At 45.1% G+C, this 27586-nt stretch overlaps 3 protein-coding genes across 11 annotated transcripts in view; 2 read left to right on the top strand and 1 right to left on the bottom strand.

The window, feature by feature from the left end:
• The window catches only part of meiob (meiosis specific with OB-fold), a 254364-nt gene extending 248932 nt beyond the window's left edge, over nt 1-5432 (top strand). For all 3 annotated transcript variants that reach the window (XM_038820920.1, XM_038820921.1, XM_038820919.1), the window contains one exon: nt 5277-5432. In XM_038820920.1, the coding sequence (XP_038676848.1) occupies nt 5277-5399 (123 nt within the window). In that variant the 3' untranslated portion in view covers nt 5400-5432. The remainder of the gene's footprint in view (nt 1-5276) is intronic.
• Nucleotides 573-11748, bottom strand: fahd1 (fumarylacetoacetate hydrolase domain containing 1). 3 transcript variants are annotated; one of them, XM_038820928.1, is made up of 2 exons: nt 11090-11748; nt 573-890 (listed from the first exon to the last, which is right to left on the bottom strand). In XM_038820928.1, the coding sequence occupies exons 1-2, from the start codon at nt 11700-11702 to the stop codon at nt 853-855; spliced, it is 651 nt and encodes a 216-aa protein (XP_038676856.1). In that variant the 5' UTR covers nt 11703-11748; the 3' UTR covers nt 573-852. The 3 variants fall into 3 exon arrangements, 2 of the variants coding, with proteins under 2 accessions (XP_038676856.1, XP_038676855.1); XR_005463610.1 differs by lacking the exon at nt 573-890 and adding an exon at nt 5180-5452 and having other exon boundaries at nt 10269-11748; XM_038820927.1 differs by lacking the exon at nt 573-890 and adding an exon at nt 5180-9245.
• Nucleotides 11047-27586, top strand: part of hagh (hydroxyacylglutathione hydrolase) — a 37761-nt gene continuing 21221 nt past the window's right edge. Inside the window, exons 1-5 of one of the 5 annotated variants that reach the window (XM_038820924.1) lie at nt 11047-11142; nt 13698-13864; nt 15750-15814; nt 18616-18733; nt 19776-19884. In XM_038820924.1, coding sequence (XP_038676852.1) covers nt 13760-13864; nt 15750-15814; nt 18616-18733; nt 19776-19884 — 397 coding nt within the window. In that variant the 5' untranslated portion in view covers nt 11047-11142; nt 13698-13759. Of the gene's footprint in view, nt 11143-11435; nt 11556-11873; nt 12157-13697; nt 13865-15749; nt 15815-18615; nt 18734-19775; nt 19885-27586 lie in introns of those variants that run through there. The other 4 variants (XM_038820926.1, XM_038820922.1, XM_038820923.1 and 1 more) reach the window with 4 other exon arrangements.

Genomic DNA, 27586 nt, shown 5'->3' with positions numbered 1-27586 from the left:
GAAACCCATTCAGACACGTGGAGAATGTACAATCTCCACAGTCACCCAAGGTCAAAATGGAACCCGGGTCGCTGGCGCTGTGAGGCAGCAGTACTAACCACTATGCTACTCCAGTGATTCTTTTATCCCTGACTACACCTGGACAAATCTTTCAACTTCCTTAGATTGCCATGGGATGCCTCTCTTTGACTGGAGACCATCCTCATGCATTTCTTCTCGGTAGTTCTCTCTGCTGACCACACTAGCTGTAGTCTCTGTGAGACCTCCTTCTACCTCTCTTTCTGTCTGAAATCTTGGAAAGTGAAAGCCTATCCACAGTCAGCACGACTGTACTTGCCTTTGTTTTCATAGGTGAACATTTTACATTTTGGTCCATTAAGTCTTCGCCTGGCCTCCCTGTCCCTATACTAACCAAGCAACATGGTCTATTGGGCAGAATTCGGAACAGATCACATGAACCTCATCACTACTCTGTTTTACCTGGAATTAAAGGGAAATCACGAAACCTAATCATATAAAACATTACAATCATAACATTTGTCATTGATGTTTTAGTGAGCATAGTAACCTTCTCAGCCACCAGGTAGCTAGGATAGAACCAACACCAAACTGCCCAATCAGTGACATATCCGCACCAGACTGCAGAGCTTTCATGCAGCTTCCTTGGTGCCGGACCTGGAAATGGTACAAAAGCTGTTGACCAGATCAGCCTTGGTCATCTCAACCTCAGTGTCTATGATGGTGAAGGTACTTTTGTATTTGGGAAAATTTCAATCTTCAGATCCTTGTCATCCTGCAGTTTTGAAGGATCAGTCAGGCTTTCATTATTGATCTTGTCCACAGCATCCAACATTAGTTCTCAGCAGATTTCTTTGTTGGCATAGAAGACACTGAGGATAAAGAAGATATGCTGAGCAATATTAGTTTAAAAGCAATATTTGTTTATTGCATTTACTGGGAGGGAGTATTCTGGTGCAGTGGTAGCATCTCTGCCTCTGAACCAAAATCCCAGAATTTAAGAAAGGTGCCAGCCTGGTTGAGCTTGTAAATCTTTCCAAGGTCACCAAACAGGCAGTAAGAGTGGGATAAATTCCTGGTCAGCCATGTCATGGAAAGAAAATTGAAGCCTCTAACATCACTATGTATCGGCCTGCTTTATAACATGCTTGTAAAACTGTTGTTACGACAGCAACTTGTACTCCTTGGGGTTAGCTCAGCTGGCTGGACAGCTGGTGTGGATCAGATTGGTGCTACCAGCACGGGGTTTGATCCCCATTCTGGTTGAGATGGATTTTAGGACCTTTTTTCTTGTCCCACCCATGGTACAGATAGCAGCACTATAGAACATACAACATACAACAGTACAGCACAGAACAGGCCCTCCGGCCCTCGATGTTGAGCCGAGCATTGTCCGAAACCAAGATCAAGCTATCCCACTCTCTGTCATTCTGGTGTGCTCTATGTGCCTATCCAATAATCACTTGAAAGTTCCTAAAGTGTCCGACTCCACTATCACAACAGGCAGTCCATTCCACACCCTAACCACTCTCTGTGTAAAGAACCTACCTCAGACATCCCTCCTATATCTCCCACCCTGAACCTTATAGTTATGCCCCCTTGTAACAGCTACATCCACCGATGAAATAGTCTCTGAACGTCCACTCTATCTATCCCCCTCATCATCTTATAAACCTCTATTAAGTCGCCTCACATCCTCTTCCGCTCCAAAGAGAAAAGCCCTAGCTCCCTCAACCTTTCCTCATAAGACCTATCCTGCAAACCAGGCAGCATCCTGGTAAATCGCCTTTGTACCTTTCCAATGCTTCCACATCCTTCCTATAGTGAGGTGACCAGAACTGCACACAATACTCCAAATGTGGTCTCACCAGGGTCATGTACAGTTGCAGCATAACCCCGCTCTTAAACTCAAGCCCCCGGTTAATAAACACACTATAGGCCTTCTTCATGGCTCTATCCACTTGAGTGGCAACCTTCAGAGATCTGTGGACATGAACCCCAAGATCTCTCTGCTCCTCCACATTCCTCAGAACCCTGCCATTGACCCTGCAATCCGCATTCAAATTTTTTCTACCAAAATTAATCACCTCGCACTTATCAGGGTTAAACTCCATCTGCCATTTTTCAGCCCAGCTCTGCATCCTATCAATGTCTCTTTGCAGCCTACAACAGCCCTCCACCTCATCCACTACTCTCCAATCTTGGTGTCATCAGCAAATTTACTGACCCACCCTTCAGCCCCCTCCTCCAAGTCATTGATAAAAATCACAAATAGCAGAGGACCTAGCACTGATCCCTGTGGTACACCACTGGTAACTGGTCTCCAGTCTGAAAAATTTCCATCTACCATCACCCTCTGTCTTCTATGTGATAGCCAGTTACTTATCCAATTGGCCAAATTTCCCTCTATCCCACACCTCCTTGCTTTCTTCATAAGCCGACCATGGGGAATCTTATCAAACGCCTTACTAAAATCCATGTATAAGACATCAACTGCTCTACCTTCATCTACACACTTAGTTACCTCCTCAAAGAATTCAATCAAATTTGTGAGGCAAGATTTACCCTTCATGAATCCATGTTGACTATCCCGGATTAAGCTGCATCTTTCCAAATGGTCATAAATCCTAACCTTCAAGACCTTTTCCATTAACTTACCGACCACCAAAGTAAGACTAACCGGCCTATAATTACCAGGGTCATTCCTATTCCCTTTCTTGAACAGATGTAGCCACCGAAGTTGGCCATTTCCCTGAATACAAAATGGAGGAACGCAAAGCATATAGGATAAAATGGACAATGTTTGCAGCGCCAGCAGGCTGCACCTAGCAGGTGTGGATTCTGTCTGCTAAGAAAGCAGACAGCACCGAAACGAACATTCCGCATACTAATGAGGCAATCACCGGGATAATTAGCATGTTAATGGAACGATTCCAGATACAATGGACACAAATGGGGAAGCAACTGCAACATTGTAAAGGATACCAGACACTCAGGCACCAACAGGGTTCAAAAACAAAGAGCCTGAGAGCCCGCCCAGTAGCTAAGGAACAGCCTCAGTATTGGGGGGATTCAAACATATCGATTGGGAAGAGACCGAATCGATTCCAAGCAGGTAAGGGAGTCCGCCCAAAGGGGTGCGGATCCCTGGGACCTATAAAAGACAGGTCCCACACATGGTTCAGTCTTCTTGTCCAGCCCTCCTCTCTCTTTGACCAGCACTCCTCCGTGGACCAGCACCTCGACCAGCTTTTGCCAAGAAGACCCTGAAGGAGAGAGAGGTTCGGACAGCAGCCACCAGCAAGTAAGTGTCTCACAACGATCCCTACCAGAGATAGACACTCCTGACCCCTTTTAACTTATACCAACCTGAAGTCTGCAGAGCAAGAGGCCTTGTTCCCTGACCCGGCAGTTCCTTCGAGATAAGTATTAGTTTATTTAGCGGTAGGAATAGCTTAATCCTTTTAGCGTGTGCATGGGTAGTTATTATAATTGTATTATAATAAACTCAGTTGTTTGAACTTACTAATTGGTGTATGGTTTTATTGCTTTGAACTTCACCTTGAACTTGTGGCGGTATCTTAACGATACCTGGCGACTCCAGAGCTAAGTAAAGAAACAGAGCCAAATTGAGTGTTAAGCACACTCACCCAAAACGACCAACACAGAGGAACAACATTCGCCACTCTCCAGTCCTCTGGCACTATCCCCGTGGTCAGTGAGGACCCAAAGATCAAAGCCAAAGGCTCTGCAATCTCATCCCTTGCCTCCCAAAGAATCCTTGGATATATCCCATCTGGCCCAGGGGACTTGTTGACCCTAAGGTTTTTCAAAATTGCTAATACATCCTTCCTCATAACATCTACCTCCTCCAGCCTACCCGCCTGTATCACACTCTCATCCTCAAAAACATGGCCCCTCTCCTTCGTGAACACTGAAAAAAGTATTAATTCAACGCCTCTCCTATTTCTTCTGACTCCATGCACATGTTTCCACTACTGTCCTTGACTGGCCCTAACCTCACCCTGGTCATTCTTTTATTTCTCACATAAGAGTAAAACGCCTTGGGGTTTTCCTTGATCCAACCCGCCAAGGACTTCTCATGCCCCCTCCTAGCTCTCCTAAGCCCTTTTTCTTAGCTCATTCCTTGCTACCTTGTAACTCTCAAGCGACCCAACTGAACCTTGTTTTCTCATCCTTACATACGCTTCCTTTTTCCTCTTGACAAGACATTCAACCTCTTTTGTGAACCATGGTTCCCTCACACGGCCATTTCCTCCCTGCCTGACAGGGACATACCTATCAAGGACACTCAGTATTTGTTCCTTGAACAAGCTCCACTTTTCATTTGTGCCTTTCCCTGACAGTTTCTGTTCACATCTTATGCTCCCTAATTCTTGCCTCATCGCATCATCATTACCCCTCCCCCAATTATAAACCTTGCCCTGCCGTATGGCGCTATCCCTCTCCATTGCAATAATGAAAGACACCGAATTGTGGTCACTATCTCCAAAGTGCTCTCCCACAAACAAATCTAACACTTGGCCCGGTTCATTACTCAGTACCAAATCCAATGTGCTCCCCCCCTCTTGTCAGCCTATCCACATATTGTGTCAGGAAGCCCTCCTGCACACACTACAAAAACTGCCCCATCTGAACTGTTCGACCTGTAGAGGTTCCAATCAATATTTGGAAAGTTTGTCACCCATGACAACTACCCTGAGACCTCCACACCTATCCATAATCTGTTTTGCAATTTTTTCCTCCACATCTCTATTACTATTTGGGGGCTTATAGAAAACTTATAGCTCAGAACTGTCTTCAGGTAGAGAGCTAAAGATGACTTACTGGGAGTGGCAGCAATTTAATTGTTACTTTAACAGGGTCAGAGCCAAGAAAAACCAAGTAGGCTGGTTGCAAAGGCTAGATAGATGAGAAAGGGTAATAGCAAAGCAAAATGTGGCAAAATACTGGATAGAAAAATTCTTCACAGATGTTGCAGACCTGATTTTATTTCCAACCATCCACCATATTTTGCTTGTGTAAGTCTATTGTGAACTGTACAAGTTAAATTCTTTAACTTCCGTCTGGTTTTGCTTTTTTATGTATCGCAACAAAAGCCATGAAGCCACTAGTCCAAATGTTGCTCAGAATAGGTTAATTTATGCATCAACTTTTTATTTTGTTAATACAAATTTTCACGAGTACATGTTTTTGTTTTCGTATAAAAATACAATCTTTTTTGTTGTTGTATACAGTTACTTGCGTCAAGCAGTGCAAGAAATGGAATAAGAACAAGTCTGCTTTCCTGCGAAATAGCTGATCCTGAGGAGGCCAGTCAGACTTTGTCCACCATAGCAATTTTCCGAAACAGCTGCTAATTATATTGATAATTGCCAAGGGTTCAAATAATTTACCTCCAAGGAAGATTAGCCTACAAAATATTAATCAAAAGTGCTGTTGTCAGTTTATATGGACTGATTAGTCTCTAGGTTATTTATTTCCAATATTTTGTTTATTCCAAAAATTATCAAACATCACAATGTTTACATAATAAAAGTTTGTCAAATCAACTTACAGTAAATGTAGAACAAGAAACCTATGCAGCCAAGGTAGAAAATATTTTGTTTACATATGCTGAAACTTACTGTCTAACTTTGTAAATTCACTTTTTTCCTCCTTGACCCCAATAGTTTTCTTGAGCTACCCAGACTCTGGTTCCAAATGTTATCTTTCTTGAATGTACAGCCTTTGGAATACTTTCACAGAACTTTGAATAATTCCTCAGGTCTTTCAGTTGATCCTCATTGATGTATTCTTCTCTACACTCAATATTCGCTTATTACGCTGGACAGTTATTGTAAATGTTCATGATGTCAATTAAGCTACTTTGTGATGTCACAATATGTTGTTATTTTGAAGAACTATGGAATTTGTCCGTTTATATTTTAACTGCTATAACAGTCAATGAGTAGTCTGTGTTTCTACCAGGTAGGTAAAAAATTTCAGTTATAAAATTTAACACCCCTTTCAATTTGCATGAGATTTGCCTTTCATGTTGTTTGAAAGCTTCTTTTTCTCTGATCCTGGAGCTTTGTCTTTGAAAAACTTTGTGTTTTAATCATATGGACATCTAGATTTTGCTATATGCTCAAAACTGGATTTTCTCAACACTGCCATGTATCACTTCTGCATTGCTTTGAAATGGTTTTGAACGCTGTCTTAATATGGCAATGTAGGAATTCTATATAAAACAAGTTAAGTCAAACTTTCTATAACTCCAAAGTTAACTTGGACAAGAGGTGTGCAAAAGCCTGTAGAAAATTGATTTTAACTTTTTTGAATTTCATACTGTGAACCGAAGTCCCAGCTGCTCTTCTGACACTAAAAGTTAAGTCTCCAGGGAACAGTGCATACCCATTTTGGTACAGTGCAACCTTCAGCTGACGTCCTAACACCAATATCATCATATTTGTGCTTACTGTATAGTCACTGTTGTGAGCTCTAAATTATAATAAAACTAATAAACCCCAAGTTATTTGGGAATTTTAAATGTTCATGATGAATGATGATGCCCAAGGTCAGCACAATTTTCAGAAACAGTTTTTTCTAACTGCCCATTGTCATTTGTGCAATTTTGGAAAGCAGATACACCTTCTGTTGCCAAAATAATTTCAATATTTGGGAGGGGAGAATAATAAAAATTATGGGTGTGCTAGTTTCTTTGCATTCAACATTACTGTTCTGGGTATTCTTCCCAATATTCAGCTTCCAGTTTAAAGTTAGATAAACTGATGTTGTTTTCACACCATTTCATGTATTTTGCCCTGTTAATTTCAATTTATGAAGGTAGTTTGAAATGTTAAGGTACAGAACAATTGTAAAACCGCTGACAATTCAAAGCTTTTGTTTTTTGCAAGAACTGTTTTCTTTCGGTTGGAGAAATTTTGTATAAATTTCAGTTGATTAAAATTCAAAAATGCCACTTTGCTTTAAATTTGATAGGACAATATTGTTTCAACTCCACACAACCAATACTGTATTAGCAGATTGAGAAACTAGATGGTGCTGGGATCCTGTATTCCATCTGATATTTATCAAAAGGTTCACAGAATAAATCTCAAATTGTCAATCTGACAATTGTAATTTGTAATTCAGATGAGTGAATCTGTGGTTATTTGCAGATATTTCCACTCTGGTGTATGTGGATGACAAAGAAGATATGGTTAATAAGTATACCCAGAGTGCACAATGACCAATCACCAGCGTTGGTCCATTGACGGACGATGACAATAATACTGATTTATTGCCATTTCAAATGAAGCAGGCTGTTTTTGGCATTGCATGTCAAAGGCTGATGCTTATTTGTAATGGGGCTCTAACCAAAGTTATTGTGGCTGATTTTAAATCTCCTTCCAGCCCCACTTGGCTGAACCCAGGGAGGTGGCGCAGTAACTATAATAAAGCAGACATTTTAGCCACCCCTTTCCAATCACAATGTGGCTAACTGCAACTTTAAATTGCAGGAAGCAAGGATATTCAGCACACTAGTGCGATCCTCTTTAAATATGCAGGTTAGGTTGATTGCATCATTGGGACCTTATCTGCTCTTAAAACCTGAGGCCTGAGCTGGCAAGCTGTAATAATTCTACCCTCCACCGCCCCAAGCAGACCTCTGTGGCCTCCCAACTCATTTTGGTTGGCGAGCAACCTGTAAATGCGTTCCTGAACTCGAAATGTTAGCTCTTTTCTCTCCCTACAGATGCTGCCAGACCTGCCGAGATTTTTCAGCATTCTCTCTTTTGTTTATGTAAACGTGTTCTGGCCATTCAAACACATAATATGCCAGTGATGCCCAAAATCTAACTATGCAATAGCAACTTAAACTTGTTTTTCACATGGTTACAAACAGATCAGCCATGATTTTATTGAATGGTGGAACTGGCGCGAGGACCCAGGTGGCCTACGCATGCTCAGAGTTCACATGTACGTATGTACTGTCACATGGGCTTCTCTAATCCTTTCAAAGGGTAGGCAGAAACACTCGGGACTTGTTCTTGGCATTGCCTTCCTCTCAACTTCTAACCAGAGACTGAACCCCTGAGCTTAACTGGGATATTTGGCTACTGTCTCATGTTGCATGGTGGCTGTCCTGGTTAATGGGCCTGGGATGAGACAACTCTCTTGTTTTACCAGTTATGAATTTCACAATTGGCTCTTTTGCCTTAAAATGCAGCCCTTCAAAAATAACCGTTAACTCAATTCCAGTCATTTCCATGAAGAAACAAAATGTGGAAAACTCCTAAAACATGATAGCAATTATTCAAATAATTTGATGGTCACCCACAATATTAAATGAGTTTAAAGATCACAACTTCTGAGTTATCTCTAAGGTAGTGTCACAAAGATTTTAGTACAGTGGTGAACAATACAGGCAGCATGATACCACAGTGGTTAGCAATGTTGCTTCACAGTGCCAGGTTCAATTCCCGGCTTGGCTCACTGTCTTTGCAGAGTCTGCACGTTCTCTCAGTGTCTGGCTGGATTTCCCCCAGGTGCTCCGGTTTCCTCCCACAAGTTCCAAAAGACGTGCTGTTAGGTAATTTGGACAATCTGAATTCTTCCTTTGTGTACCCAAACTGCTGCCAGAATGTGGCGACTAGGGGCTTTTCACAGTAACTTCATTGCAATGTTAATGTAAGCCTACTTGTGACAATAATTATTATATGAAATTATCAAACCACAGTATATCCATTTGAATTCTGAACAACATTTTGCATGTACAATTATAATTTTCTGTCTTTTCACATGAGTTCGGACTAGAAAAATAATTTAAGTTATGCCTCGGCCAATAAAGGAATGAACTGGTGGTTATTGGATTGTTGCAAACGGTGGTAATATTGAGACCAATTTGAGATGGAGGAACTGTTATAATGTAGGTAACAGCTCTCAGGATATCTCAAAGGTACATAGATGAGGGCAGTGCAGTTGATGTAGTCCACATAGACTTCAGTAAGACACTTGACAAGGTCCCGCATGAGAACTAATCGAGAAGTTACGAGCTCATGGGAACCAGGGCAATTTGGCAATTGGATCCAGGATTGGCTTATTGGCAGGGGCAGAGTGTGATGGTCGAAGGTTGCTTTTGTGTTGGAATTCTTGTGTCCAGTGATGTACTGCAGGGATCAGTGGCAGGTCCTTTGCAGTTTGTAGTGTACATGAATGATCTAGACGTGAAAGTAAAAGGCATGATCAGTAAGCTCACAGGTAACACGAAAATTGGTGCTGTGCTAAATAGAGGGGAGGAAAGCCTAGATTAAAGGATGACACAGATTGATTAGATGGGCATGATTAAGGGGCGGCACGGTAGCATTGTGGATAGCACAATCGCTTCACAGCTCCAGGGTCCCAGGTTCGATTCCGGCTTGGGTCACTGTCTGTGCGGAGTCTGCACATCCTCCCCGTGTGTGCGTGGGTTTCCTCCGGGTGCTCCGGTTTTCTCCCACAGTCCAAAGATGTGCGGGTTAGGTGTATTGGCCATGATAAATTGCCCTTAGTGTCCAAAATTGCCCTTTGTGTTGGGTGGGGTTACTGAGTTATGGGGATAGGGTGGAGGTGTTCACCTTGTGTAGGGGGTAGGGTGCTCTTTCCAAGAGCCGGTGCAGACTCGATGGGCCGAATGGCCTCCTTCTGCACTGTAAATTCTATGTAAAAAAAAAATAACAATGGAATTTAATGCTAAAAAAATGAAGTGATGCATTTTGAGAGGATTGACAAGGCAAGGGAATAAACAATCAACTTTATAAAAATAAATTTAGAGTACTCAATTATTTTTTCCAATTAAGGGGCAATTTAGCTTGGCCAATCCACATAACCTGCACATCTTTGGGTTGTGGGGGGAAACCCACACAGACACAGGGAGAATATGCAAACTCCATACAGAGGGCCAGGATCGAACCAGGGTCCTCAGCACCGCAGGCAGCAGTGCTAACCGCTGTGCTGCCCACACACAACAGTAGGACTTATAGAGGACCAGAGGGATCTTGGGGTGCATGTCTATAGATCCCTGAAGGCAACAGGACAGGTAGACAAGGTAGGCCTTTATTAGCCAAGGCATAGACTATAAGCAGGGAGGTCATGATGGAGCTGTATAAAACACTAATTAGGCCACGGCTAGGCTACTATGCAGTTCTAGTTGCCACACTATAGGAAGGATATGATTGCACTAGAGAGAGAGTTCAGAGGTTTACCAGGATGTTGCCTGGGCCGGAACGTTTCACCCATGAAGAGAGGCTGGTTAGATTATGGTGTTTTCCTTTGAGTAGAGAAGTTTCCTTAGAGCAGAGAAGGCAGAGGACGGGGGAGACCTGGTCACGGTGTACAAAAATATGAGGGTCATAGAGTAGATAGAAGGAACTTTTCCCATATAGTGGAAAGGTCAATAACCTGGGCACATAGATTTAGGGAAAACCTTTTTCACACAGAGGATGGTGGGAATCTGGAACTCACTTCCTGAAAGGGTGATAGAGGCAGGAACCTTCAACATTCAAGAAACATTTGGATGAGCACTTGAAATGCCATAGCGTACAAGGCTACCGACCAAGTGTTGGAAAATGGGATTAGAAAGGATAGGTACTTGATGGCTGGCGCAGATACGAGCCAATGACAATGCACTATTACAATGCAGAGAGTGGAACAGCCATTTTGCACACAGCAATTTGCAATAAAAATTAGTTTGCATTGCTGTCACTTGTAATATAGGAAAAATACCAAATCACCATTTAAACAGAAAACCAGATGAAAACGTTTTTGTGCCAAGAGAGAGTGAAAAACTAATTGCCATTTTAAAAATGATTGTTTAATTAGTCAGCATTTTGGTCTTCATTATGCCAGTCTGATGCAGCATTCGGATCACCAGTAGCTTCCCCCCCGGTTGAATGAATGTTGAATCATTGGCAAGCACTTCTCTGCTGCTGTTGGTCAGAAAAAAAACTGCAAAGCAAGCAATTACATTTTCAACAAAATTAATCTCTTTTCACTTTGAACTTCATGGTAATCAGGTCGTCAATACCAGCTTGCAGCTCATCGTCTTCCTGTACATCAGACACTCCTGCAGGCGTTCCGGTGAGAATCAGGTCCCCTTCTTCCAACCTGATAATCCCACTGATGTAGCTAATGAGATGGGGGATGGGAAATATCATCTGTGAGGTGTGCCCTTGTTGTCTGAGCTGCCCATTGACCTTGAGCCAGAGAGTCAGGCGGTGCGGGTCGGGAAGCTTGTCCTTGGGGATGAAGTCGCTGACCGGGCAGGAACAATCGAAGGCTTTGGCCAGAGTCCATGGATGTCCTTTCCTCTTGCACTCCTCCTGGGTGTCCCGGGCTGTCATGTCCAGGCATAGTGCGTAGCCCCCTAGGTAGCCCATAGCCTCCTCTTGCGGGATGGAGCTGCCGCCCTTAGCCAGCACCAAGCCCAACTCCACCTCGGGCTGCAGCCGGCGGCTGTAGCGGGGTGGCCGGATCGCCGAGCCCGGCCGCAGGTAGGCACTGGGCGGCTTGAGGAACAGCAGCGGCTCGGCGCCGGGCAGAGGGTTCCCCAACTCCCGGGCGTGTTCGGCGTAATTCCTGCCCACACAAATAATCTTCCGGCCCCATTCCCAGAAAGAGTGCAGATCCCGGACAGACATCAGAGCGGGTTCAATCTCTAACAACCAGCACGAATATTTTCACCCCCTTGTGTAGATGTTTGTGAAAACCCAACTGCACCTTGGGCCCCTTTTAATTTTCTTCACAAATGGCAACTTGTGCTCCGCCCATGGGTTACAGGGAAAATGTTGCAATTGGTTGAGATTACCCAATAAAGGGGCAGCTCAGGGTTGGAGGTGAAAGGCTGTCGAGCTCCCAGTGCCGATCTCCGGTTTCCCGGTCGCCGGTTCTGACGATGTTGATGAACCTGCCCCGACTCGGCAATGTGACTGTGCTGACAGCTGCTGCTCGCAGGCTCGGTAGGCTCCCGTTCCTTCCCTTGCCCCCAGGATGACTGTCACACAACTCTCCCCAATCAGATAAGTTACAGCTGCATTTGTCACTCCAGTTACTGTCATGCCAAATGCAACAATTTATTCTCAATAATACATCCAGGTGCTCTAGTTACAAACATTTCTATCATTAGATATTTATGTAATATGTTTCAAAAGGGTTATATCCTGTTTGAAAACAAAGAAAGATTGTTCACATTTAAGGTTAACTTTTCCTGTACCTAAGTATTTTATAATAGTTTACATGATGTTGTAATTTTATCTCTAATCCAGAAGCCATTCCAGTTAATTAAATTAAAATGGTAAAATACATGTCTCTTTGTTTTGAGAGACGTGTTTCTTGTGGACCTGCCAGTTGAGCACAGAGGCCGAACTTTATGACGTGCAGACTGGGGATTAATAGTTTGTATCAGGCCCTGGGTAAATTTCTTGCGTTGGGGAAGTGTTCAAACCAGATTCTGAATTTTAATTATTTAGTGCTGTTTAAAATACGAGCCTCTCTTCCCAGTTGAAATACCTTTTAAGGAAATAAATAAACGCATGTTTTTGAAGCATCATGACTGGCCTGTCAGTGACAGGTAGTGGCCCAAAAAATGAGGGAGACAATATGGTATGTTCTCGTGAATATCCTAGTGGACGCCAACAGAGAAACATTAATGGAGACTGGACGAAGAGGCCACTCGTTATCTTGGTTAAAAGTAATAATGTGAAAAAGTGTAGTGTGATAAAAATGAAGCGCTCTTTTAACAGATTGACAAATTGGTTATTAAACCAAGTTCATGTACATACATAGGTGTAGGTCAATATTCTGGTGATTGACGTATAGTTTGTGCATTTTATCAAGATACAGGAGATTCTATGCCAAATCATAAAGTTGCTTCATAAAGATACAGGTCCTTTTCAATACTACCTTTCCTTTAATGCCGTTGGTTATGACTCATAACAGTCGGGTAATGGAGCCTTTTCCTGATTTGATATGAAATGCAAAAAACTCACAAGAGATGACCATATGAAAGGGCCCTTTGACCATACCTGTTTTCTCTTCAACTGAAACTGTTCTCTCAAATTAAACCGGTTTAAAAATGTATCACTCTATACTCTGAAATGGAGCAATAATTTTTGCCTAAGTTAAAGACAAGGTGATTCAAAAACACTGCTTCCTTTATTACAAAATATCTTTCCAAAACAAATTATATCCGGACCAACCTGATCTATGGTTGAATGTTACAACTGGCCTCCGCATCCTGGGATAGAAAAGGTCAAAATAGCCGATGATGCATATAGAACGAATTGTGCTGGAAATGCACTTTGTGACGGTTGGATGAAGACATAAATGAAATATAAATGAGCACTGAGAGACTATTTGTTTGGGTGAGGTAGGGAAGGGTAATCGCACCAATAGATGTTGCCATAGCAAAATAAAGCATTCAGAATACGAGAGCAGAAAGTTAGGAAGGGGGAGAAAGACTTGAACAAATATGGTTTTGCCTGTTTAGCATTCTTTGATTCTAAAATTAGAGACCCCTTTTCAAAACTAAAAACAATTATTGTCAGTTAACAGTTTATTTTCACTGTTAATACAAAATTCAAGAATCATTTCTACAATTTCATGTGTGTTTATTTATTTGCATTCTCTGTTTGCAGGTTCATTTTACTTACACTCTGGAAGTGTCGTTAGAAAGTCTGAAACCATTATTCAGGCAAACATGAAGGTTGAATTGTTGCCAGCACTGGCTGATAACTATATGTATCTCCTCATTGATAATGAAACCAAAGAAGCAGCAATAGTGGATCCGGTGGAGCCACAGAAGGCAAGCAGGAACAATAAACTATGTAAAATATTTTAGCTAGTTAGGTGTTGGTATACTTTCCTATTTGATTATAATGCTGTTAAAGCAGAGCAGAAGTTCTCTCTTGTTTGTGCTTTGTTTATGGCTGCAACACAAAGGGACTGGGTTTATGATTCAATTCAGCACTTGGATGATCTTACAAAAGCCAACTCAATTAACACTGCATAACCACAGTTCTGTCTTTTAAAAAATAAATTTAGAGTATGCAATTGTTTTTTCCAATTAAGGGGCAATTTAGCATGACCAATCCACCTAACCTTCGGGTTGTGGGGGTGAGACCCACTCAGACACTGGGAGAATGTTCAAACTCCACAGACAGTGACCCGGAGTCGGGATCGAACCCAGGTCCTCAGTGCCGTGAGGCAGCAGTGTTAACTACTGCGCCGCCGTGCCGCCCCCACAGTTCTATCTTTAGCATGAATGACACAGCACCGGTTGAGTATCAATTAACCCAAAACTCATAAGTATCTACTTGCAACAGTTTTATTCTGCTGCACCTGTAACACACTAGAATTATTACAGGGTTTGATATCAGCCCTTACAGAAATATTTCATAGAATTTACAGTGCAGAAGGAGGCCATTTGGCCCATCGAGTCTGCACCGGCTCTTGGAAAGAGCACCCTACCCAAGCCCACACCTCCACCCTATCCCCATAACCCAGTACCCCACCCAACATTCAGGGCAATTTTGGACACTTAAGGGCAATTTAGCATGGCCAATCCACCTAACCTGCACATCTTTGGACTGTGGGAGGAAACTGGAGCACCCGGAGGAAACCCACACAGACACGGGGAGAACGTGCAGACTCCGCACAGACAGTGACCCAAGCCGGGAATCGAACCTGGAACCCTGGAGCTGTGAAGCAATTGTGCTAACCACAATGCTACCGTGCTGTCCTATATTTTAAAATATATATTTTTTTTAAACTTGACTTGTTAATTTGGTTCAATTTATCAGTTGGCAATACGGCATTTAAAGTTCAAATTACAGTAAATTAAATTTATAGTATCTGCTTGGTAAAGTTATTTTTTTGCATGAGGGGAGGTAATAGCAAAGTGGAAATTTGCTGTCATTACCTGGACTAGCCTGCACCTGACTCCAGACCCACAGCAATGTGGTTGATTCTGTAAAAATGGCCTAGCAAACCACTCCGTTGAGGGTAATAAGGGATGTGCAACAAATGCTGACCCATGAGCGAATATTTATTGATGTATTTCCACCATTACATTATAATTTAGACAACTTTGCTACGCAGGCATATAACTTTGGATAGCAGGTTAACTGATTAAAATTGGCTGTCAAGTCTTCTACAAAGCAATACTTTAAAGTATTTCATTATGAAACTGTAAAGGGCTTTGGGATATTTTGAAGTCATGAAAAACACTATAAAAATGTAATATATTGACGATTGACCAATTAAACTGCTGAAACCTTTACAGTATTCCTGTGCGCAATAAGAGAGGGCCCTCAGCTTTGACTCTCACCAACCTGTGCCTAATAGCTTTAGAACTAGATTCCTATGGGGAAATGATGTGCAGTCCGCATCATGCTTATCAGAATTCACTGACCCAAAAAAATGAATGTGTGTAATAATACAACCTGAATGAAGAAAATGGAACATTCTGATTAATTTTATAAATAGTATATGAAAGCCATTATTTCCCTTGATTTCTACATCAGATCACTAGTGATTTACTTCTCCCAATTTTCTCTATAAATTATGTAATTATACTGCATAACATTAATTTACCAAATTACTGAAGTACATTTTCGAAGACCTATGCTTTGAAAGTTGCAAAAGGAGTTTAGTTCCAAGTGTGTTATCTTTGTTTTATTGTCTTTCAGGTAGTTGAAGCAGTTAAAAAGCATGGAGTAAAACTGACTACAGTTCTTACCACACATCACCACTGGTAGGTGTGTGTGTTTTAAAGTGAATTTTAAACATCAGAAAAAGCACCTACTGTAGCCAGCATAAACCTGCAATAAAACTCTGGCATCAAGCTGAATGTTGATTTTGGGTTGTTATCTCAGTGTATTTCTGCAGGTGATTCTATATTCGGGTTTGGACTCAGAAAAAAAAATCAAAATCTAGAGTACAGTAGTCTACATTGTGTGTTTTTAACACCTAAAACACCCCAACAGTCATAGAACATAGAGAAATACAGCACAGAACAGGCCCTTCGGCCCACGATGTTGTGCCGAACTTTTGTCCTAGGTTAATCATAGATTATCATAGAATTTTGGACACTAAGGGCAATTTATCATCGCCAATCCACCCAACCTGCACATCTTTGGACTGTGGGAGGAAACCGGAGCACCCGGAGGAAACCCACGCACACACGGGGAGGATGTGCAGACTCCACACAGACAGTGACCCAAGCCGGAATCGAACCTGGGACCCTGGAGCTGTGAAGCAATTGTGCCATCCACAATGCTACCGTGCTGTCCTTGAGAACAAATTAATCTACACTCCATTATTCTACCATAATCCATGTACCTATCCAATAGCCACTTGAAGGTCCCTAATGTTTCCGACAACTACTTCCACAGGAAGTGCATTCCATGCCCCCACTACTCTGGGTAAAGAACCTACGTCTGACATCCCCCCTATATCTTCCACCATTCACCTTAAATTTATGTCCCCTTGTAATGGTTTGTTCCACCTGGGGAAAAATTCTCTGACTGTCTATCTATTCCCCTGATCATCTTATAAACCTCTATCAAGTCGCCCCTCATCCTTCTCCGTTCTAATGAGAAAAGGCCTAGCACCCTCAACCTTTCCTCGTAAGACCTCCTCTCTGGTAAATTACCAAGTTTTGTACAGCTGCATCATCACCTCATGGCTCTAAAATTCAACCCCTCTGCTAATGAACGCGAGCACACCATAGGCCTTCTTCACAGCTCTATCCACTTGAGTGGCAACTTTCAAAGATCTATGAACATAGACCCCAAGATCTCTGTGCTCCTCTACATTGCCAAGAACCCTACCGTTAATCCTGTATTCCGCATTCATATTTGTCCTTCCAAAATGGACAACCTCACACTTGTCAGAGTTAAACTCCATCTGCCACTTCTCAGCCCAGCTCTGCATCCTATCTATGTCTCTTTGCAGCCGACAACAGCCCTCCTCACTATCCACAACTCCACCAATCTTCGTATCATCTGCAAGTTTACTGACCCACCCTTCAACTCCCTCATTAAGTCATTAATGAAACTCACAAACAGCAGAGGACCCAGAACTGATCCCTGCGGTACACCACTGGTAACTGGGCTCCAGGCTGAATATTTGCCATCCACCACCACTCTGACTTCTATTGGTTAGCCAGTTTGTTATCCAACTGGCCAAATTTCCCACTATCTCATGCCTCCTTACTTTCTGCATAAGCCTAACATGGGGAACCTTATCAAATGCCTTACTAAAATCCATGTACACTACATCCACTGCTTTACCTTCACCATATGCTTGGTCACCTCCTCAAAGAAGTCAATAAGTCTTGTAAGGCAAGACCTACCCCTCACAAATCCGTGCTGACTATCCCTAATCAAGCAGTGTCTTTCCAGATGCTCAGAAATCCTATCCCTCAGTACCCTTTCCATTACTTTGCCTACCACCGAAGTAAGACTAACTGGCCTGTAATTCCCAGGGTTATCCCTATTCCCTTTTTTTTTAACGGGGGCACGACATTTGCCACTCTCCAGTCCATAGAGCAGATGTGACAGATGGTGGAAGATTAAATTAGATGATCAAAAGCATGGGCAAAAATAAATGTTTTGACTAGGTGATTAAAGGCTGAAAGGGTATGATAAACTTTAAGGAGGGAGTTCCAGAGAGTAAGGCTGAGACAGCATAAAGGATCTATCACTGATGCTGGAGCATTAAGAAGGGAGTGATGCGCAGGGAAAGTCTGAGAACCAAAGGGTATTGGTTAAGAGGTAAGATTGGTAAAGACTAGAGGTATGGAGAGCAAAGACCGTGAGTAATAAACATTTTAAATTGTTGGTTACAGAGAGATAACCAACCTTATAAGCAGCAGAGGATGGGGGAGACAACATTTGGAGTTTGAGGGTTGGGATTTGGGAAGTTAACAAGGGGGATCTTGGATGTGTCCAGAAGTGACAATGGTATGGATAAGATATTCAGCAGTGTTGGGTGTGGAAGTTAGAGGACTTAGTGACAGGTATGCTGCTGATGCTCAATTGGGCTGAACGGGATACTGAGATTTGACATTGGCAAGAGACAAGAAGGGGATAGAATTGGTGGCAAGGGCATGAATACGTTCTTTGACCTCATTTGAATCAATATGCTGATGGGAATAGTTAGGGAAATACAGAGAAGAATATGGTGATGACATGGGAGTTGCTGAATAATATACAGGGTACAGGGCCTTGGGAGTTATGGTGCATCGCAGAAAGCAATACAAAATGCAACCAATGGCAATGAGATGGTGTTCCAATGCAAAAGTGGCGGGAACAGCGGCAATGGGTAAGGAAAGCAATGCCACTAAGGGGACTATCAATAAAAAGGGAGAGATTTCAACTCCAGATCAAAGTACAACTGATGCAGTCTGGTTATAGAGAGAGAGTTTCTGTCAGTGGGTATGTACCATCTCCCTCCCCATTCACCCCACAACTGTGCATGCATGCATTAGCTGCTTTCCTTCATGATTTGATACCTAGTTTTGATGATATTGTTCTGCTGTCTTGTATCCAGGGACCATGCTGGAGGTAATGAGGAGCTGGTGATGAAGGTACCTGATCTTCAGGTCTATGGTGGTGATGATCGGATTAGAGCTCTCACTTGTAGAGCGACACACAAAAAAACATTCAAGGTACATCACCAAAATTTGAGCATGTCCTAACTAAAAAGATTACCTGTAAGTAAGTTTATTTTGCTTTCAGTCTGCCAGCCATAGCTATATTATGTAAATTAATTTCAATAGAATTTAGGAATTTATAATGAGTTTAGGGATTAGATTCAAAATTATTTTAACTTTGCAGTATCAAATTTCCACGACAAATAATTGCCGCCGCATTAAAAAAAAAATGTCCTTTGCTGTCTTTCATTTCCGTGGAGACTAATTGGCCAGCTTAGAGTGATTTGGGCTATGGACTGCTTGATGACTAACTGGGTTCCCAGGAGATAAATGTGGATGCGGCAGATTGAGTGAGTCATCTTGTCCTCTCTCTTCCTCCTTTCCCCCCCCCCCAGTGATGTTTTGCCATTAATAATAATAATCTTTAGGCTTACATTAACACTGCAATGAAGTTACTGTGAAAAGCCCCTAGTCGCCACATTCCAGTGCCTGTTCGGGTACACACAGGGAGAATTCAGAATGTCCAGATTACCTAACAGCACGTCTTTCGGGACTTGTGGGAGGAAACCGGAGCATCCGGAGGAAACCCACGCAGACACAGGGAGAACGTGCAGACCCCACACAGACAGTGACCCAAGTCGGGAATCGAACCTGGGACCTGGACTGTGAAGCAACTGTGCTAACCGCTGTGCTACCTTGCAGTCATGCAGGATGCTCCTTAAATCTCTGCCATCCGAGGGCAAGTATTTGGTGACCCTGCATCTTAGAATGTGCCCATTTCATCCACTAACTGTGCCCTGTGCAGTGCCAGATTTTGCAGCTGTTGTGCTACTTCTAATAAGGACTTTTTTTGCACAAAAGAAAATGAATTATATATTGTCCTCTGTATGTTTTACTAGTCTATATATAAAGCTCAGTCATAGTTTAACTTTATGAAATCAACATGGAAAAGAAATACGATAGAAAGTTAGAGAAATAGCTAAGTCATTCTTAGAGTGCGTAAAACAGTGTTTAAAAATTAAACTAATGACAAGACGTGATGTGCTTAACCATTCAGGTTGGCTCTTTGAATGTGAGATGCCTCTTTACACCCTGTCATACATCAGGACATATCTGCTACTTTGTGACAAAAGAGAATAGCAGTGAAGCACCAGCTGTATTCACTGGTGAGTGTAGCTGAAACCTCCCTCTACAGTGTAACAAAATAATCATTAAACATATAGATAGCTGTAGCCTGTACTGAATACTCGATGGACATGCTTTGATTTTTCAAGAGTAATCCACATTTGCCTCTGCTGAGGGAGGCTTTTTGAGTACAAAGCAATCTTTATATGTAATAAGGCCTCATGGCTTTCTATTAAAGTTTCTATAGACTAGGTTAGATCTGAAACATTCTTGACTGCCTATTGTATTGACTCTATTTGCATTTGTTTGGATAGAAATCTCAAGGTGTTAGTTTTGATTAACCAAGTTTATGAATTTTCAAATTAAGATATACATTTGGGCGCACCCATTTTTTGGATATTTGGGTGTGGGTGCACAGTGCAAGGAACTGACTCTGTGCCAAAAGTTTTAAGATACTCTCCATCCAAGTCTCGAGCCTCGTTTACACTGAGCTGATGAAGCCCCCGCGATGCTTGGTCAGGTAAGTGGGGAAGTGAGGTAGCCAGGAAATGGTGGAGGTTCAGGGTGAGGGTAACTAGGTCAGGCAGTTGGGGTAGCTGGAGGGAGGGGGCAGTTAGAAGGAGCGATTAAAATGTAGTTAGTGGCAGTGTTTGGGCTGTGGGGTGGGAAGGAAGAATTAAGAGCAGTAGAAGGGGAACATTTGATATACAGACACACACACATTGCATGCACCTCCAATTCAGCAGTAAAAGTTTCAGCCTGCTCCTGTGTTTATGGGCACAGTTAAATCCCCATCACCTGAATACAATGAAACCCCAAATATTCAATTAGTAAGTGATGGTGCACAAGAGCAGGGGACTGCTTGTCGGTGATTTATGGGATAGAGTGGGTTCACGTCTGTAATGTCTGTGTGGGATTGAACTTCAGTGATAGGAAAGGGGCAGCAACAATTGGGTAGGATAGACCCTGATGACCTCAGAAACCCACTTCACCCTGACTCTTCAATCTGAAGGGTATGTTTCAAAAGCTTATCTTGCCAGGAGCTTTCTACAGTACTTCCTTTAAGGACCTTCAGTTCAAGGCCACAAGTAGACCTGATTTTCCTGAACGCAGCTACCAACAGCAAATAGGCATGAGGCCCCTTCTCTGGACCTGTGTGGAAAATTCAGAACAAATTTTCTGGCCTTTATCAGTATGACCTCTTACTGAGTGATCACTTCCTGCCAGCAATATTGCTGTTTAGCACCCGTAATGCACCTTTTCTGCTTCCCTGCTAAATTTCCAGGCCATGTTGTTTCAAGAAACATCTTATCGGTATTTTGTAAGAAGTTATTTGACATAAGCATGGTGAGTTTCAAGGGCTGTTTGGACTTTTAATTCGCATTGCCTCTTAAAATCTTATTTGAATTTTGAAAAGATCAAGAAAGCAAGAATTCAAGATGCCCTCCATCAGTAACTGTGGCCTTCTTTTAAATACCACCCTCCTGTAGAGTTACTTACTGTAGCATTGTGACCCCCCAACAACATCAGCCTTTTTCTATGCAGCCAGAGGTAGTGCAGTAAAAAGGAGACTGGTGTTTATATCGTGATGTTTCCATCCTCGGACATAGTGCTTTATAACCTCATTGGGGCTTTTTGAAGTGCAAACTAAGATTATGGTTTTAGTAAAAACCCTTGAAAGAACTACACCTTGTTGAATGAGATGTAACTAATTTTTAATAGCATAATATGTTCACAATTATTGCAGAACGGTCTCACAGATCCTGAAACAGTAGTTTTAGTATTTTACTTATTAAATTTCTCTAATATGATATAAAATTCCACACTTTAATAAAAGTTTAATTTCTCCCATTACTCCCATGGACTTGTTCCAATTCTCCATTTTGCTACATGTAAAATTTTAAAAATCAGCAAGTAAAAGAGGCTGCATGGTGGCACAGTGGTTAGCACTGCTGCCTCACAGGGCCAAGGACCCAGGTTCAATTCCGGCCTTGGGTGACTCTGTGGACATAGAACATAGAACAGTACAGCACAGAACAGGCCCTTCGGCCCTCAATGTTGTGCCGAGCCATGATCACCCTACTCAAACCCACGTATCCACCCTATACCCGTAACCTAACAACCCCCCCCTTAACCTTACATTTATTAGGACACTACGGGCAATTTAGCATGGCCAATCCACCTAACCCGCACATCTTTTTGACTGTGGGAGGAAACCGGAGCACCCGGAGGAAACCCACGCACACAGGGGGAGGACGTGCAGACTCCACACAGACAGTGACACATTCCTACCATGTCTGCGTGGGTTTCCTTCGGGTGCTCCAGTTTCCTCCCACAGTCCAAAGATGTGCAGGTTATGTGGATTGGTTATGGTAAATTATCCCCTAGTGTCTGGGGATGTGCAGGTTAGGTTACGAGGATTGTGTGAGGTAGATGGGAGAGTGGACCTGGGTAGAGTGCTCTTTCAGAGGGTCGGTGTAGACTCTCTGGGCTGAATGGCCTCCTTCTGCATTGTAGAGATTCTATGAATACAGTCATTTCACTTATGACATTTCACTTCTTAGTTTGCTGCCTGCAGGATTACTTCAATTTGCTTACCTTGCTTGATGGCATCATTGCTGCTGGCTGCCAGGAGATCTTGAATTGGCGCCAGATTAAAATCGATGTGCAAAAAAGAGAAAATTGGACTTCCGGTGGCGGCGATGTCCGAGTGAGCCGCACATTCGGCGGGCTCTCACTCCGGTGGGCGTTTAGGGGCTGATTCCCCGCGATAGTGGGACCACGGAACTGAAGGAAGGCGGCAGTGAAAGTGCTGAGGAGCGGGCTGCGGCACATGGAACAGCGCGAGTCCAGGAGGCAGAAGAAAAGAGAGAAAAAGGGACAAAGACAAGGAGCTGAAGAAACTTACCTGGAACCTAAGATGGCGGACACACGGACCCGGGACTCAGCAATCCAGCAGGCGCTGGATAACATGCTCCAGGTAATGAAATCCAGTTTTGAGTCGCTGAAGCGGGACAGCTTGGACCCACTTCAGAAGGCAGTGGATCAGTTGAACCAGAGGCTGGATGCGCAAGATGTTAAAGTTAAGGAGCTGGGAAAGGCGGTGGAGGAGCAGGCGGATGCGCAGACGGCTGCGGTGCTAGAAGTTGACGGGCTGAAGGAGCGGCAAAGAAGACTACTGGACAGAGTGGAGGAGCTGGAGAATAGAGCCCGCAGGAACAACCTGAGGATGGTCGGCCTCCCGGAGGGGGCTGAGGGAGCTGATGCCGCAGCGTTTGTAGCAGACCTGCTGAAGCAGCTGATGGGGGCCGAAGCCTTTCTGCGACCGCCGGAGCTGGAGGGGGCATACTTAGTGCAGGCGAGGCAGGCGCGGCCGGGCGGACCCCCCCCCCCCCCCCCCCCCCCCCCCCCCCCCGCCCCGCCCGATGGTGATTAGGTTCCACAGGTTCGTGGACAAGGAACGGGTGCTGCGGTGGGGAAAGAGCGCCAGGAGCAGCACGTGGAACAACAGTGTTCTCCGCATTTATCAGGACCTAAGCCAGGAGGTGGCTCGGCGGCGAGCAGCCTTTAAACAAGTCAAGGAGGTGCTGTTCAAGAAGCACGTGAAGTTCGGTCTGCTGTTCCCAGCTCGGCTATGGGTCACGCACCAGGGTCAACACCACTACTTCTCCGAGCCTGAAGAAGCGATGGACTTTGCGAGGGATCAGGGGCTGGTCCCAACAGGCCCCGAGGGCGCGAATTAGGGCCCGAGGACTACTGTATGAAGGCACTGCTGTTCAACAGTTTGCTGGGTCAAAGGTGCCAGACGGAACATTTGGGACTCTTTCCTTTGTTCATGGACACTGGTCTGTTTTTTTTTCTCATGTTTTTGTTTTTTCCTCTTTTTTTTTTTTCTGTTTTTTTTTCCTTTTCGGGCGGATTTTTACTTTTTGTGCGGCTCGCGGAGGACACTGGAGCCGGCACGGTAACTAAGGGGGGCCGGTCAGCAAGGGGGGCCAAGGACGTGGGTTGGGGGGTTTTTGTTTTGTTGATGTCCATGCCTTCCTGTGCCAGTGAGTTTGCTCCAGCGGGTTGGAGAGGGGGATGGGGCGCTGGGGAGTGGGGATGAGGACTGGGAAACAAGGGGAATGAGACAGGAGGGCGCCAGAGTGATGAGTCACCGGGCTAGCAGATTGGCTAGTCAAGTGAGTCAGGTGGTGGGGGGGGGGGGGGAGATCACAGCCAGTGGATGGCAGGGGTGGGGGTATCGGGGGGTGTTGTTAGGGGGGGGGGGTTGTTCTGCTGGCGTGGGAGGGACTTGAAATAGGCACTGGAAAGGAGGTCGAGGGTGGAGGCAGCCAAGAGGCGGGCCAGAAATGGCACGACGCACGGGCCAGGGGCCGGCCCGAGAAAGGCTATGGCTGACCAGCGTGGGGGGGGGGGGTACTAGTGCCCCCCAACCAGGCTGATCACCTGGAACGTCAGGGGACTGAATGGGCCGGTTAAGAGGGAGCAGGTGTTCGCGCACCTGTGGGCTCCGGACGTAATTATGTTGCAGGAGGCACAGCTGAAAGTGTCTGACCAGACCAGGCTAAGGAAGGGCTGGATTAGCCAGGTCTTCCACTCGGACTTGGACTCGAAGTCCAGGGGGGTGGCAATCATGATCATCAAGCGGGTGCAATTTGAGGCGGAGGGCATAGCCGCAGACGGGGGGCAGATACCTGATGGTTCGGGGTAGACTGGAGGGGAGAAGAGTGGTGCTGGTGAATATATATGCCCCGAACTGGGATGACGTGGACTTCATTAAAAGAGTGCTGGGGAAGATCCCGGACCTGGACTCTCGCAGACTAATAATGGGGGGGGTCTTTAACATAGTCCTTGACCGGGGGCTGGATCGGTCGTGTCCCAGAACGGGTAGACTCCCAGCAATGGCAAGGGAGCTGAAAGGGTTTATGGAGCAATGGGGGCAGTGGACCCCTGGAGAGCCAGACAGCCGACAGGAAGGGGCTACTCGTTTTACTTGCACGTCCATAAAGTATATTCTAGGATAGATTTTTTGTACTAAGCAGGGATTATATAGGGGAGGTAAAGAACACGGAATATTCGGCAATTACTATCTCAGACCATGCCCCGCACTGGGTAGACCAGCAGATCGGGGGGGGCGAACTACCAACGTCCGCAATGGAGGCTAGACGTGGGACTGCTGTCGGAGGAGGGGATCTGTGAGAGGCTTCGGAGGTGTATGCAAAATTACTTGCAGGTGAATGACACGGGGGAGGTCTCAGCGGCGACCCTGTGGGAGGCGCTAAAGGCAGTAGTGCGGGGGGAGCTGATCTCAATTGGGGCCCACAGAGCCAAGGCAGACAGGGCAGAGATGGATAGATTGGTCAGGGAAATGGGTTGGATAGATGAAGAACACGCGGAGTCCCCGGGGGAGGTTTTACTCAGGGAGATGCAGAGACTACAGGCGGAACTGGGGGCACTATCCACGAGTAGGACCGTGGAACAGCTTAGGAAGGCGAGGGGCGTGGTGTACGAGCATGGGGAAAAGGCTAGCAGACTGTTAGCGCAGCAACTCAGGAAGAGGGAGGCGGCCAGGGAAATAAGTAGAGTGATGGATGGGGAGGAGTGCAAAGTAGAGGACTCGGCAGGATTGAATAAGGTATTCCGGGACTTCTATCGCAAGCTGTATACTTCGGGGCTGCCGGGAGAACCAGAGGAGATGAAAAGGTTTCTGGACGGGTTAACATTCCCAACAGTAGGTGGGGGGCGAGTGGATGAGCTGGGGGCCCCGATTAGAGTGGAGGAGGTATGCAGTCGGAAAAAGTCCCGGGGCTGGATGGATACCCAGTAGAGTTTTATAGGAAGTTCTCTGAGCTGGTGGGCCCGGTCTTGGCGAGGGTTTTCAATGAGGCAAGGGACAGAGGGACCCTGCCGCCGACAATGTCGCAAGCCACTATATCACTGATATTGAAGCGGGGTAAAGACCCGGAGGCGTGCGGGTCCTGCAGGCCAATCTCCCTGATTAATGTTAACGCCAAGCTCCTGGCCAAGGTACTGGCGGTTAGAATTGAGGACTGCGTACCGGAGAACCAAACTGGGTTCGTGAAAGGTAGGCAGCTGGCGGCCAACCTGAGATGATTACTCAATGTGGGCAGGGAGGTGGAGGTAGTGGTGGCGATGGACGCTGAGAAGTACTTTGACCGGGTGGAGTGGGACTATCTATCTATGGGAGGTGCTCGGACGGTTTGGGTTCGGGGAGGGACTGGTGAATTGGATCAAATTATTATATCAGGCCCCAAAGGCCAGCGTCAGGACTAACCGAGAAGTGTCGGAGTACTTTAGGCTGTACCGAGGGACCAGACAGGGCTGCCCGCTCTCCCCGCTGCTGTTTGCGCTGACCATAGAGCCGCTGGTGATTGCGCTGAGAGCCGCAGAGGGATGGAAGGGGATGGTGAGGGGTGGGGTAGAACATAGGGTCTCTCTTTATGCGGACGACCTGCTCCTGTACGTGTTGGACCCAGTGGCCGGGATGGGAAGTATACTGGGAATGTTGGGGAAGTTCGGCCAGTTTTCAGGATACAAATTAAATATGGCCAAGAGTGAAATGTTTGTGGTACAGGCAAGGGGCCAGGAGAACAGATTGAGAGGGCTACCATTTAGGCTGGTTGTGGAAAATTTCCGGTACTTGGGAATCCATGTGGCACGAGACTAGGGCAGGCTGCACAAGTTAAATTTGGCCAGGGTGGTGGAGCAAATGAAGGGAGAGTTTCGGAGATGGGATGCACTGTCGCTGGCAGGGAGGATGCAGACTAAAGATGACAATCCTCCCTAGATTTCTGTTTGTTTTTCAGTGCCTCCTGATCTTTGTCCCACAGTCCTTCTTCAAAAGAGTTAACGGGCTGATCATGAGCTTTGTCTGGGCGGGAAAATCCCTGCGGGTGAAGAAGGCGATGCTGGAGAGGAACCGCAGCGAGGGAGGGCTGGCTTTGCCGAGTCTGATTAATTATTACTGGGCGGCCAACATCGCTATGATAAGGAAGTGGATGGTGGGTACGGGGTCTATCTGGGAGCGGGTGGAGGCGGTTTCGTGCAGGGGCTCCAGCCTGGCAGCCCTGGTCATGGCTCCTCTACCGCTGCCGCCGGCCAGGTACTCCACCAGCCCGGTAGTGGTGGCGACCGTGCGGATATGGGGCCAGTGGAGGAGGCATGTGGGGGAGATGGGGGCGTCTGTTTGGGCGCCAATCTGCGACAACCATCAGTTTGCCCCCAGGAGTATGGATGGGGGGGTTTCGAGCATGGCGGCGGGAAGGGGTGGGTAGGGTGGGCGATATGTTCCTGGAAGGGAGCTTTGCGAGTTTGAGGAGCTTGGAGGAGAAATTTGGTCTGGTAAGGGGAAATGTTTTCGGGTACCTACAGTTGCGGGACTTTGTCTGTAGACGGGTCCCATCCTTCCCACGGCTCCCGCCATTGGGGATCCAAGACAGAATAGTCTCTGGAGGGGAAGGAGGGGAGGGGAGAGTCTCTGATATTTATTTATTTATTTATTTTAAAAATAAATTTAGATTATCCAATTATTTTTTCCAATTAAGGGGGCAATTTAGTGTGGCCAATCCACCTACTCTGCACATCTTTGGGTTGTGGGGGCGAAACCCACGCAGACACTGGGAGAATGTGCAAACTCCACACGGACAGTGACCCAGAGCCGGGATCGAACCTGGGACCTCAGCGCCGTAAGGCAGCTGTGCTAACCACTAGGCCACC

Source organism: Scyliorhinus canicula, chromosome 15 (genome assembly GCF_902713615.1).
Source record: "Scyliorhinus canicula chromosome 15, sScyCan1.1, whole genome shotgun sequence".
Lineage (NCBI taxonomy): Eukaryota > Metazoa > Chordata > Chondrichthyes > Carcharhiniformes > Scyliorhinidae > Scyliorhinus > Scyliorhinus canicula.
This window is presented reverse-complemented; position numbering and strand designations above follow the sequence as displayed.